Source organism: Chamaea fasciata, unplaced genomic scaffold (assembly GCF_029207755.1).
Source record: "Chamaea fasciata isolate MVZ Bird 193981 ecotype frontalis unplaced genomic scaffold, bChaFas1.0.hap1 SCAF_1, whole genome shotgun sequence".
Lineage (NCBI taxonomy): Eukaryota > Metazoa > Chordata > Aves > Passeriformes > Sylviidae > Chamaea > Chamaea fasciata.
The window spans coordinates 132,731,918-132,746,412 of NW_027094086.1; the positions used below are offsets into that span (position 1 = coordinate 132,731,918).

Genomic DNA, 14,495 nt, shown 5'->3' on the forward strand with positions numbered 1-14,495 from the left:
TCCAGATGGGGCATAGTTTTTGCTGTGAAATCTTAACATGCATCCAACCCAGCACCTTCATGGGCCTGTTTCAGTTGGACCTGTTCCCTAGGCAGATCACTTAAGAGGTCTGGAAAATCCTCTGCAGAGCTTGCAACACATAGAATTGACTGTTCCTGACAAGTCTACCATTTTTACTGTTCTCCATCTGCCTACCAAGACTGCCCCATTCTTCTGAAGTACTGAAGACCACTTAAAGTGTGTCTAAAACTTGATGCCAACTTCTTAGCTCTGCTTGCCAATTCAAAAAAATCTGTTGCAAAACATATGTCAATACATTTATTCACAGACTAAGGCAACCGTGTTACCTAAATGCTGGGGCAATCCTAAACATGCTTGAGAGGCTGGTGCTGATAACAGAAACTTCAGATAGGCTTTTGCAGCAGGCATCACTTCTAGCATGAGATATTTAAAACCTTTTCTTTTCCCACTGAACACAACAGGCCTGTCTTGGCAGTCTGGGCATGCTTCCCAGCTTGCTGTCCGGATGGGATGGCAGCTGACACTCGGCAATGGGTTGCTCGGGTATGAAATTCATTAAGTTGGAAATTAAGGGCAGGAAGGTCTTGACACAAGCAATCCAGGTATGAATATCTGTTCTTTTTCCTTGAGTTCCCTTGTTGCTCTCCTAAGAACAAAGTTCTTTGGGAAACACTGTCTGTAGATTTTAGGTTTTTCTTCTCCTTTGGTAAAACCTGAAATTATTTGAGCTGTTAAACCATTTGCAGCTCCTGAGCCTGGTTGTGGTGCCAGCTTTGTATAGATAAATATAGAACCCGTGGCATTTTCAAAAGCCATTTGGAATAGCTCTTCAATATAAGTACTTTAAGCAGAGATTAAACACATTATTTGGGTTTTCTGCCTAAAGAAAAAAAATCACTTGAAAAATTGGCAGAGGTACCAGTTTCTTCAAATGACAAAGTTCTCTTCCTCAAACTGAGTCTGGCAATTGGCAGCTCTCTACAAAGACAATTTTTTTTCCTCTCTCCCCTTCCCTACTCCTTGATTTCAAAATAACCTTCAAGGCAAAAAGAGCAGTCCACAGCAACATAAAAAAAGAGAAAGAAACTGATTAAAATGTTTCACTCCTTGAACAGAATGCTTTGCATTTTAACTAACTTGGATCAGATAAAATGCTACGACATTCCTACAGAAGAAATCATCATATTACAGGAAACTGGACACATACATTCCTCAAAGAATTTCCTATTCAGAAGTCCTACTGAAGAAACTAAACAACAATACAAATAAGAGTTTTATTAAAATCACTTGGAATATCATATGAAATTTAATATTGTGTAAGTGCAAACTCCCCTATATTAAGAGGATGTGACACGTGTGAAGAGAGGACGTTAATATACATATAAATAGAAAAGCTAAAATATGTTTGACAGTGATATATTAAATGGCTACATCAATGTGACCGTAGTTAGGAGCATATGTAATTTTGTTTCCCTCTATCAGTATCGTCTAAAGCATTATACATTGTAAATTGCATTTAATTCTAATCCCTGCTTTCTTATATGTAATAAGAGATGTGTAGAAATATTGTAGGCACAAGCAAAAACAATGCAACAGAGGCAGAAACCAGGCACTTATTTGTTCTTGGCTGCCAGAGGTTTACGGCTGATCTTCTTTGACTTGTCATTGTTCTTCTTTGGAGGTTCAGGGTTCGCCTGCATATGTCGGCCATAAAGACTGTAAGGAAAGGAGAAAAAAAAAAGTGATACAACCATTAAACACAGACTTTTACTCTGCAGCACATTGAACAATGCATCTAGTTACTAGAAATAAAAAAAACAGGTCTTTATTTTGTTTCAACACACTGAATTTTCTATTAGGTCTCAAGCTGCAGTCATTAACATTTGGTTTTTTGCGACTTTTCAGGGGAGTAACATCAGGGAAGAGCAGGCTTTTGGAGCAGTGAAGGAGCAATCAGTTTTGCCTTCAGAAACTAGCAACCTTTACTCTGCAGTTATGGGACTGAGGCTCGGAAGGCTGCAAGGATGTGTATTCAAGTAGACAATGACAAAAATTGGGTTGAACTGGAGAGATAGAGTGCCTGCTTAGAGCAAAGTGAGCATCATCCCTAACCAGAAAACCCAGGGGCTTGATAATGTGACAGAGAGCAATGGTGTCACAGCTGCCTTTGCTGCTCACACATGATTGATAGCACTGGGACAGATACCAACACATCAATGCCACATTAGTAAGTACCACTGATTAAATGTTGACAAAGTATCCTACAATTAAGACGGCTAGCATTCACTGTGAAGCTAAATGGACTACATGGCTGAGAGGATCTTGCTAAATATCACATAGTAATTAATAGACAATTTATGAGTAATGCTGATTAGAATAAATTAAAAACCTACCCAAAATAAACACAGCTCAAACTTAACTTCCCTTATTGACATAAAGTGCTTTTTGAAAATGTACTTTGTGGGTTTTGCTTGGGGTAATTTTCTTCATAGTAGCCGCATGGGACTGTGGTTTGGATTTGCACTGGAAACAGTGTTGATATTGCAGAGATATTTTAGTTATTGCTGAGCAGGGCTTGCACAGAAGAACCAAGGCCTTTTCTGCTCCTCATCCCACCAGTGAGAGGGCTGGGAGTGCACAAGTTGTTCAGAAGAGATGCAGCCAGGACAGATGACCCCAATCAACCCAAGGCATTTCCCAGACCATACCACATCCTGCTCATCACAGAAAGCTGGGAGAAGAAGGAAGGGGGGATGTTTGGAGTGATGATGTTTGTTTTCCCAAGTAACTGTTACATATGATCTTGGCGGTCTTTTCCAACCTTTGTGACTCTGTGACTCTATTCGATTTACCATTCTAATTCTATGTCAGAAGACTAAAAGCTAACACCTGCTCTGAGCTTTATGATGCTGCATCCAGAAGATACTTGTTGGGGGTTAGGTTTGTTCCTTCTTTCTCTAAAGAATTTTTTCCCCACAAGTTACCAAGGAGACCAAGTGTTGGATACTTGAGAGTACTTAACCGAAACAAAGAGGTGGACAAAAGGTGGAAGGGGGAGATAACGCAGGTAAAAGACAAAGCTTGATGCAGCTGCGGGCTTTTCTTTTTCCGGCGTTCGGGGAGATGCGTGTCTGCCGCTCCTCGAGGAGCTCAGCCGCCGCAAAGCACGCCGAGCAGAGAACGGCTGTTGCTGGCTGGAGGAGTTTCACTGTGGCCAAAGGGATCCAGTCCTGGGAAATCTACTATCACCGGTTCGACCTGAATCCTGAGTTTTCTCTGCCACTCGCGGAAGCTGGGCCGCTTTCTGCCTCGCCTTCGGCTTCTTCAGTGCTGCTCCTCTTGCTGCAGCGTGACCCTGCACCCCCTGCGCTGCCGGGACATCCTGCCCCTGCCTGCCGGGACACCCTGCCATCCCAGCTACCAGCCCGGGACTTTTTCACTGTTTCAGCTTGGTGCTCTGAGGATCCTGCAGGGACACCGAAACCAAACTGCCCTGGGTTTTGTGAAACAAAGCCCTCAAGGTTCTTGGTACTGTTGTCGTTTGTCATTAATGCTGTAGTTGTTTGGGGGGGGGGGGGGGGAGTTTTTTTTTGTGTTTGTTTGCTTTGTATTACATACTAGTAAAGAACTGCTATTCCTATTTCCCAAATCTTTGCCAAAGAGCCTCTGATTGTAATTTTACCTAGCAGATACCTGTCTTCCTAAACCAAGACAATACTTCAACCCTGGCATTCTTGGACTGTGGAGTGGGATTAGAGCTTCTTGTAGGGTGGGGTGGAGAGGAAGTGCTTGCTTTCACCTTTTTAGCAGCTGAAGTTTTACATCATGCTGCTAAGCAGGCTGCTGTCAAGGTGTACTGTAGCCAAACAGCCTTGCTCAAGGAAAATACAACTGTAAACTATGACATTACTTCACCTTACTGAAATTTTATGTGTGCCATCACCTACTGTCAACAAGGGATCAGGTGGCATTTCCTGATGAAAGTAGAGAGCCCTGACCCTCTGCGATAACTACATGCTTCATATTATCTACAATACACATATTTTTCTTTTATTTCTTAAGAGATAAAGCTTCAGCATCACAAGGCTGTATTTTATCCAAGTACACAGTATGTGTATTAATCAAATATACATCCTAAATAACTCCTGTTTCGGAAGGTGTAAAGTGAGTTGAGTGAGGGAGTCTATGGAAGGAGATGGTTCAGTATTATGAAAAGCTATATCACTGCAGAAGAGCACAGAAGTGACATTTAAGGAGACTGTCCCATCAGAAACTGACCCAGGACAGAAGTAGTCAGGGAACAAGCAGCATCTTGTTCTGAATGATATGCAGTGCAGCATTTGAACCACAGTCAGCAGTAATTCTGTAACTCTTAGAAGATAGCACTAGTTAGGTAAATACAAAATCAACTTTCAAGGTGTTTTTTGCCTTTTTAAAGTCTTTATTTGGGACTTTATTTAGGCACTAATTAACAGAGAATCCAGTGATCCACTGTATCTGAGCACAAAAATCCTTTGGGGATAGGAATGGAAAACCCCTATCACTGTCCTGTGTTCCACATCTTGCTGCCCCACAGCTCCTTTGCCCTGTTAGTGCCAACCCAAAGAGGACTGAGACAGCTTAAGTGGTTGTCAAATGTTATATACCCTCCTTTTGCTCAAGTTGGTTTAGGCTCCCCATTTTTGCTTTGGAAACTTTATGTAAGTTCCCCTCTCAGGTGATCCTTTGGGTGTTCATTCCGCCTCTCATCGCCTCCTTTCTCAGAGCAAATGTTCAAGCATGTGGACTGTCAGACCTCAGGTCAGTGAACCTTCCTGAAGAAAAAGGGTGTGGTGAGAATTCTGCTGACTACAGAATGTAGAAATGTAGAAAACCTGAATACTGACAATTTTGAATGAAGTTCAGAATTCTGGTAAAGTCTACTTGGGCAATGCTTTTTGACTATGAAAAGAGGTCCAGAAGCCACTGCGTGCATTAAGCAGTAAAAACACCAACTGACCTGTAGATATCCTTGGGGTTTTTTTGATATTTGCTCCTTACAGTATTCAGTGCTACTGGTGCCTCAGCAACTCCCTTTGCCCCATGCAAATACTACATTAGTAGTAATAGATGTACATGAGTTGAAGACATCTACAGCACTTTCACATTCTTTTTACCTATTTTCACATCCAACCACTTCTATCAGCATGAGCACCAAAGTGTCATCCAGCAAAGTAATTACTGGGTTTGAAACAGGAAAAACAAATATATCTACTTAGGTTTCCTTGGCAAAACGAGAGGGAGTTTCAATGCACATTGCTATCCCAACTGAAGATGAGTGCTTTCATCTGCTAGTCAAAGAGCAAGGATCAGACATATAGAGATTATACTAGCCTTCACACACAGGGTTTCCCTCTTCTGTCTGCATACATCAAATATGAGGAGACATATGGTGTCACAACAATATTTAAATACAATAATGACTGTGATAATGCCTCTGGGACAGAATTTGCCTTCTGTCACACTAGGGAAAAGAAAATTCAAAATTCTCAATGAATTTCTGGTACAGCAACAGACACCACTTTTACAGCACACAGGGGAAAAAAAGCTGCAGGGGAAAAAAAAAGGCAAAATAAAAACACTAATGGAGCTTATCTGCACAGAGAAGCAATTATCTGACCTCCACAAGAACCTATAACCCTTTAGTTTTAATAGATATGAAGTTTGCGTGAAGTCTTTAATAATTACTGGAAAGACACAGCTGTAGCCAAGCTGTACAAGGTAGGTACATACTCCTGTTCTGCACGACCACAGAGTCAGACGTGTTAGGCAGAGACACTTGCACATCATCCTCGGCAGCAGAGGTCAGCTGAAGACATGCACACAGACAGTTCTGCTGCTCAGCTGAAGGATGGTGATGTGCTAGAGGATGGCACCTTGACATAGCTGTTTGCATGACTAGATCCTTAGCCAAGGTAGATTGTCTCCACAAACACACAAAAGAATTTTGACACGATTGTGGCTACGGTCTCAAGGCAGATTTGTGACATAAGTGCTGATAACACATTCACGGCAGTGCCTTCCCACTGAATATTTTGAAATGTCACCTGTTCCCAGCGCTGATACAGCTCTGAGCAGGACACTACATACAGCTTGAAGGTCAAATCCTCTGCTGAAGGACAAAATCTGGAGTGCAAACAAATATTTGAGATGCTTGCAGTTTGCAGTAACAGTCAGGAACTGGTTACTATAACCACAGCTCACAAACTGCAGAACCCCTGTAGACTTCGCAGCTACAGTATTATAGACAGATTTCTCATTACATTAGCATTAAAGGGGAGATTACATGCAAAACTGAAAGTGCAGAAAGCCCTCATACAGACACTCTGAGGAGCTTTCTTTCCTTATATATGTTTTAAAAAGCATCTTTCATGAAAAAAGTGTTTCTTTGTATGCAGATGCAAACATAAACAAAATCTTCCTGCATTCTCCACCTGCTCCGCTGGAAGTAACAAATGACAGCAGCAGGGCTGCTGCAGCAGCAAAACTAACAACATCAAGTGAGAAAGATGCTCATTAAACTTCATCATTCTGTCTACTTTAATGATGCTTTTACTTAATAAAAATTCCCTAAGTAGTTGCAAGGATATTAGGCAAGGTCTCTGGTTATGTATCAGGGGTCTAAGCTGTCACTAGCAAGCATGCAGTTCAGGAGAGGCATTCCCAAGAGGAGAGAGTGAATACAGCTTTCTTGTAATAAATTCAGAGAGAATCAATAACCACAGCTTGCCACATTACTTAAGCATTTAGGAAAGTAGGGGATCCTTCTAAATTAAACCACAAATTGCTAATTGTTGCAATTTACAGCATAAGATCAGGCACGAAACCTTGTAACTTGAAAGCATACAGTATTGCTACCAAAATCTCTGAACTTAAAAACAGAACCATAGTTAAAATTCTTAAATTCATAAAGGTCAGAAGAGTCGCTTCGAAAAACAAATTCACCACAACTACCTTCAATTTTTCTCTCTTGTACAACAAAATGCTCACTAGCCAAGGGCTACATGCTCCCAGAGATAAGAGAGAACTCGTGTAAGCTAGGGAACTAGTGCAAAGTGTTTGAGGCACACATTGATTTTTTTGAGTTTAAGCATTTTGAAAAAGGATTTCAAGACTGAGCCGTGAGAAATACACTGGTCTCACTTTACGTCTCTAACAGATCTATAGGGTGAGAATGCAGTATAAAAAGGACCACATAGTTAAATATGGTCCTGGAGAGATAGCTATCACATTACAGCTATGTACTGTAATCAAGGAAACAAAGGTGAAGCATTCCAGCTCTGCTTGATTTTTCAAAAGCTGAAGTTCAGGGTCAGGCAGATATTTAGGGCTCAGACAAAGCCTCAAAGTGGGTATTCACAGTGACCTCGACAGGATAGTCCTAAGCCCCAGTGATGAAGCAGGAGAAGGGAAGGGCTGAATCAGTGTTGGCATCACTAGAAACCCAAACCTGAAAGAAGTGCTTGCATGACTGATACATGCTGGCTACCCTGCATTAGTTACAATTCACATGCACTTAGAACAAGGTGCTTTTGCCATACCAGTTTTTGCATAGATAATTGTTGCTCTGGTGTCCCCTCTGAGTGACTGGGACTGACCTTTTCTATGTGGGAGCTGCTAACATGTCATCCCCTCAAACCACATATTCTCTCTCCCAGGAAAGGGACACATACTGGGATTTAACTGGTCAGCAACGCACCAGTGAGAGAAAACAGTGGAGGTTAAAATTACTGTGCAAGTATCATATTATGGTGGTAGTTCGCCAATAATGTTTTCAGTCTTTGTGATGTAACTCAGGTGATCTCAATGAAGAGGAACACTGCATGGGTAAGTGAAACCAGTATCTGTTTTCCTTACACCCCAATGGCAAACTGCAGCTTTAGGATTCTTAGTAAGGAAAACCAGACACAAGTGATTCATTTTACTCAGCTGACTTTTTGCCCTTTGTTTTCAAGTGCTCTGAGAGCAGGTGGCAGCAATGTCAGCGATGTTCATCATCTGAAGCTCTCGCAAGTTTTTTCAGAACCACTCAGTTTTGGCCTGTCCCTGTCTGTGCAGCTCTCTCCTGCTCCACGATGGAGGCAGCACTGGCTGGATGAAGGGGTGTGGTGGTGTGTTTTTGGGTTTTCCAGTTTTCTGTATGCAGGTGTTCTTTGTTTTATACTATTTTATATAAGTTACAATGGTTTGTCCCATGTACCCCCATGTTAAACCCTTCTTGATTTCCCCCAAGGGACTGTCAAGTGTCAATCACAATTATGAGTCCTGTCCATCACTTTACAGCCTCGCCCTGATGTCTAGAAGGTTCTAGTGAGGATGTCGAGTGATTGGCAGGGTCCCTGTTCTCCCCTCCCTTGATTGATTGATTTGTTCTATTGACTGTCATTTATGTTCTGGGTCACTCCCTCTTCCTTCTGGATTGGTTCCAAGTTGCCCCCTTTCAATTTCTCCACCCCCATACTTAAGGTGCTGTACAGAGAGGAAACCTGCTTTTGTGGGCTATTTCTCTGGGTGCGAACAAGTCCCACGTGGGCTAATAAACCCCAGTTGAATTTCTCACAAGAGTCCTCCCTTATTCCTCACCACTGTTGACGCTTCTGCTGAAGGCAAGAGCCCACGGGATCGAGGACATATCTCAGAATACAAAACCATACCTCTACTGCGGCATCGGTGCCCGAGCTAGCCAGGAACGGGACACGAGGTCCCCGAGAAGCACCGCACCACCGCAAAGGGGGCAGGTGCTGACAGTGCCACGTGCTGCAAAAGCCTCTGGGCCACTGAACCTGCAGCTCTCAATGTGCTGTGAAACTGCTCCACTATTTTTAGGTTAGCAGCGTGCCTTCCTCTGTAGCCCGTTACCGCTCTGGGATGCTTAATGCTTCAGACTGTCCCAAATCTACACACGCCAGCGCCCAGCCCCAAGACACTCCCAAGTGTAACAACCTGTGTTATTTTTCTGTTCCTTCCACCTGCCTCAATTATCTTCATAACACACAGTTTCTGCAGACTTTGCCTGTCACTATTATCCCTAATTCCCCCTAAGTCCTGCATTTCACCTTTTAATGACACTTTCTGCATCACAAGAAATTACTAATACACTCAAATGCTTTTTTGGGTCTTCACCCCACAGGTACTCATTAGGGGAACTGATTAGCTCTTCCCATCTTGGATTAGTGTTTTTAGCTAGTTTCATTTTTTGGAGCCCAAATTAGATAAGAAGACAAGGATTCAGCACAGTTTTCAAGCCTGTGTCTCCCAGTCAGTGGAGATCTGGGTAATGAAGCAGCCAGTGGAGTAAAGAGCTTTTTGGGTGATCAGGTACAAGTGTCTGCTGTGAGTTGCTTAGCTGCACTGCTCTGTTAAAGATTTTCACCAGCTACAGAGGACAGTGGGTAGCTAGCTGACACGCAGACACTCATGTTTAGCTATTTTAAAATGCTAGATGGAGTCCACCCAACCACTCCCTCTATGTTCCCACTCTGCACTCTCACAAGCTGTTAGCTATCTTACATTAGAGACTCTGCTGAGTCACACAGTCCAAAGTTGACTTACTCAGAATTCCTGCCTAAAAACACTCCACATCTCAACAAGCAAAAAAAAGTATTCTGCCAAAAGTTTCTGGAGCTCACTGTTTCAGCATCTGTGTAGAATGTGCACCCTCCAAAATAAATCCCACGTGTCTCCTACTGGCTACTTCACCATTCAGTTTTCCACAGGGCTCCCTTCTGTTGGACCTCTCTACCCCAGTCTATTTGCTGTTCTGTATACCTGAAGGAAAGAAAGACACAACCTGTACATGCCACATTTCCCACACTCTATCCCTACAGGTTACTGTCAGAGGCAGACCCTGACCAGAGGGACCTGTGGCCTCAGCTCAGAGGTCCCAGACCTGATGTGTCAGTGAGGGGAGATTTGAGCTGAGGTAACTATGATTTACAAACACTCGCTCTACTATTGGACTGGCAATAGATGGGTAATTTTAATTCTGCCAGACACATTTGCTCTTAAAATGGTTAATTTAATCCTTGCTTCTTTGAACTCACCATCTTGCATGTTATGGGGAACTAATGTCCTTTTTTTTCCATAGAGGAATTCCAAGTAGGTGTTAGTATTTCTTTAATTAATACACAGTAATAAAAGAAAGCCTTCTCCTTATATTCTCTGAGGCTAGCAACCTTTTGAAGCAAGTACTTTAAATGTGAGGCTTGTAAGGGAAGCACAGCTGGAAGCCTAACAAAAAAAATCCCATTTTTTTAAAACAGGAAAATGCAGAGGCCAAGATTTGCACAGCTGGCTAACGATTTTGCATACCCAACCTGAAAGACCTTACAAGAAGCATGGCTTTTGGCAGACACAATTTTGAAAGCACAAGGAACACTAACATCTAGTTTCTGAAAGATCTATCTTGATACCCAGGGACCCCAGCACTGAAAATCTTCAGCTGTGCTACAAATCCAGAGAGACACGTAAGGAGGGCCTCCATGGAACTGTCACAAAGATGGAACGGACAGGGCATGCTTATTCTTATTTCTTTCAAAACAGAGACAAACAGGAATTAAGATTTCATCTAGAGAATCTATTATGTTGATAAAACAACCCCCCCGCTAGGCCACTATAATGAAACAGCAGCCTGAGAGGACAAGGGAGAGAACAATTCATTTCTGCATGTGGATAATCCTATCAGACTACTTCAATTATGAAGACTTTCTTACCTGGGACTCAGATTTTCAAGCACATTCAGGCCTGATCTCCTTTCTCATGCTCCATTTTGAATGGAGCAACGAGCTGTTGATCCTACACGTGCAGACCAGTCCCTGAATCCACGCCAGGCATGAAAAAACTGCATAGGCCACATCTCCTAAATAGGAGAGCACTATTTAATCCAATTTAGAACCAGATACAGGCATCAGTTTAAACTCTGAGGGTTGAGGTATCTGCCAGAAAAAATGGCATCTTACAGCTAATTCATGAAAATCAACCAGGAGCCACAGAAACTGCATGGGCATGCTCAGCTTCTCTGGCAGATGCCAGCACAGGTAGCTGCAGATAAAAATGTACCGCTAAGAAGGAAAAAGACAACTCAAGTGAGAAAGAAGTGTGTTCTGTTTACTGAAGTGATCTGTATCATCACAAACCTTATCTTTATGTATTTGTAATTTGTGAGCATGCAATAGGTAAATCAATAGCTGCTCCATTTCCCATGTTGTTGGGACAACATTCAAGGCCACCTGCCTGATCTCAAACTAACCCTGGACAGGCAGCAAACACGGTACAGAAAACATACTGGCATGCAGCACAGACATCCTCCTGGAGACAGCTGAGCACAGTATTCTTCATTCTTATGTTATTTTAATAATGCTGTCCATGTGGAGTCCTTTGGGCTTCAGTAAAACAGTGCTCACTTTCCTTTTTGAATGCTACACTACTGCTCAGATAAAATGCCCTTACATAATCTTTATTATTGATTTATTACACGCATTTTGCTGTGTACCTAATTAACATTTAAAAAAAGGAAAACAGAGGGCAAAAATAGCTAAGTGCAAGCTAAGGAGCTTTCTTTAAGTTATTTTATGTCTGACAGGTATGTATTTCTTCTCCAGTAACTAGACAAAGTGTACCAATAAAATGTACAGAAGGGACTCTGGGGAAATACTGATATGGAGGGTCTCTTTTTTCTTTTTTTTTTTTTTTTTTTAAGCAAAATTGAAGTGTCTGAGTTAATCTGAGCCTGCTCTGCTGCACACTGAAGATGACCAGTTTCACTGGCAGTAGCATGGAGAACATTCAGGAGACTGCAATTCCCCACACACAGGGCTTAATCAGCAGCCCTGCTCTGCTGGGCTGGCTCACACACCTCTCACCTCTCGCAGGGTGTCTGCCTCTAACCATCCCAACTGGCTGCAGGGCCGGCTCTCCAACAGCTCCTTAAATTAAACGTAAGGACTGAGCAGTGACAAGGGACACAGTGATAAGGTGGGGAACTCAACCAAACTAACCCTCTGAATCACGACCTCTGAGACCCTCAAAGGGAAAAGAAAAAGTCCCACTCCTGTCACACAATCAATTTGTGCGACCCAACACAAGAAACTCTGGGAGGCCATCTGAGCTCTGCGGACCACTGTGTAAAGGGGGTATGGGATTTACTGTGGGGTGCTTAGACAGAGTTTTGGGATTGAACAGGAGTATTTAGGGATTATACAGGATTTGTGAGTTCTTATGAGGACAGAGCAGCAGAGTGGAAGTGAGTGACCAAGGATGACAGCAGAGAGCAAGTGCAGGGAAAAAGAGGATGAGGCAGGGAATAAATGAGGTCAACAGTGTGCAAGCACAGGAGGTCATAACACTTGCCTGGCAGAACTCTATGCCAAATCACCTTGACTTTGTCCTGTCTAACCCCTGTTTCTAGCTGTTTTCTGTGTGAATGTGCCTTCTGTTCTGGCAGCATGCATACATGTCCCATCCACAAAGTTCAAGACAGATCAGCTGGTCAACAGCATGGACTGAGTGCCAGATACTGGAGTGGTCAAGGGACTCTAGGATGAGCGCCCAGAAAGACTGAGGGGATGTAGGCTGGTGAGACTCAGTCTGAGGGCCTGATATTTGAAACATCAAGACTGGGGAGCCAGGTATCAGGGGGATCCCTGGCACAGGGTTTTCCCTTAAGCATTGCAGGGAAAGGTGTTGAGGAATGCAGTCAGGCTGTTGTTTGTCTTCTCTGTGTTCATGTGTCCATCTGTCCTCCCATCATGCTAATCTGCCCATGGCTGGCCATGTGTATACACATGTTCTGAGACTGTGGTTAGCCTTGACAAGGACAAGAGAACAGGGATATGGAGCAGTTACTCACTGCCATTAATGAAGGAATTTACTTGGTTCCTCCACGACACTGGATTTAGCTGCTCAAAAGCACTGCCAGGAAGAAGGTGAAGAATAAAGGAAACTCACTTCACTTTATGGCAACACTGCACTGAAAATATTGCTTTTTGACACCAAGGACCACATCTGAAATATTACATATCTCAGACATTCTGATTTCACTTGGCCATACGAATTGGCTTTGTTTAACTCGTGATGGATACACTTTGCAGAAAAGCTGTTCTTGGACAGAGTTTTTTAACGTGCTTTAACAGGTCAATGAAAGTCTTTCCAGTTCCCAAACACAGCCCTTTCAACTACTCTCTGGCCAACACGGGCACAAACATGCCAATTATGTCAATCTTACAGCAGTAAGTTGTGCTCTGACAAATCAACACATGTGTAAAGGAAAAAGGTGATTCAAAGTCAATTTCAAGACCGTTCTCATCATATATGTTAAAATGCTGAAATACTGAAAGCCAAAGACTGAGTAGTTCTATATGGAAACAAAACATATCAATACAATGGTTTTCCAGTTATATAACTTTACTGTGGAAGACCAAAGATGGTCACGCAGAAACCACGTAATAAAATGATACAGTCTATTCACCTAATTTTCCAGCTAGTTTTGAACAATGCATCACAACCTTAATATCTGGCAAACAATTCCCTGGCTTTTAAGCAAATCTTTGGTGATTTTCCATGGCTTTTACTGTGCCAACAAAGCTGTTCCAGAATCGTTTCAGGAGGGACCTATGCTATGTTGCAGCCAATAACCTTTATGGCAACACTGCAATGAAAATGTCGCTTACTGTAATGAGCAGAGATCATAAGTTAAGCCCCCAGCTACCTTTCCATTATTTTTCATTAGAGTTTTTCTGGCTTTGCTGTGCTTCAAAGTACTGAGGGAATTACCCCAAATGAGGCTCACTAGTCAGCTCTTCATTACTCAGACCACACTGAAACTGAGCAATCAGCAAACCAAACTAGCTCCTGAACAACACAAGACAGTAACATTTGCTTGAATGTTTACCATTTCTTTTTTAGTTTGTCCTCTTTCTTAAAGCTCTGTTCTGTAAAACAAACTTGCCCACAGTTGGAGGTGGTTCCAAAACAACAGGAAAATCACATAGTATTTTTTCACGCCATTAACACCTTGAGCAAAAGGTTGGGCTTCCCTTCATCTACCAGAAACAAACTGTGATATAGTCATGTTTTCTTGACAGCAGTGTTTTTCCTAGATTTGTATCCCATAGTGCTAGATGAAGTGGGTGAGATAAGAAGTCTCACTTAGTATGTGAGTCCTCACCCTTTGAAGAATCCCTAATCTATGGCAGATTTTTACACTGGCTTCCTTCCCTCTTGCAAAGCAAGAAGCTGACCAACCTGCTGGAAAAGAGCAGTAAGACTGACATCAGTTAAATTCTGACGTCATACAATCTGCACAACTCCCCAAGTTACTTTCACTGTCTTTCAGGGCCCACAGTGTGAAAAACATAAAGCCTCTTGAAAGGCTTTCTTCTCCCCCAATGTCTGTCAAGATGAAATGGCAATACAGTGTCAGCCTGATTTTGATTTCA

General features: G+C 42.5%; 1 protein-coding gene across 1 annotated transcript in view; it reads right to left on the minus strand.

Moving 5' to 3' along the window:
- Positions 1–1,281: 1,281 nt before the first annotated feature.
- RSU1 (Ras suppressor protein 1) overlaps positions 1,282–14,495 on the minus strand; it is a 103,954-nt gene continuing 90,740 nt past the window's right edge. The window contains exon 9 of the mRNA XM_066198404.1: positions 1,282–1,737. Coding sequence (XP_066054501.1) covers positions 1,635–1,737 — 103 coding nt within the window. The 3' untranslated portion in view covers positions 1,282–1,634. The remainder of the gene's footprint in view (positions 1,738–14,495) is intronic.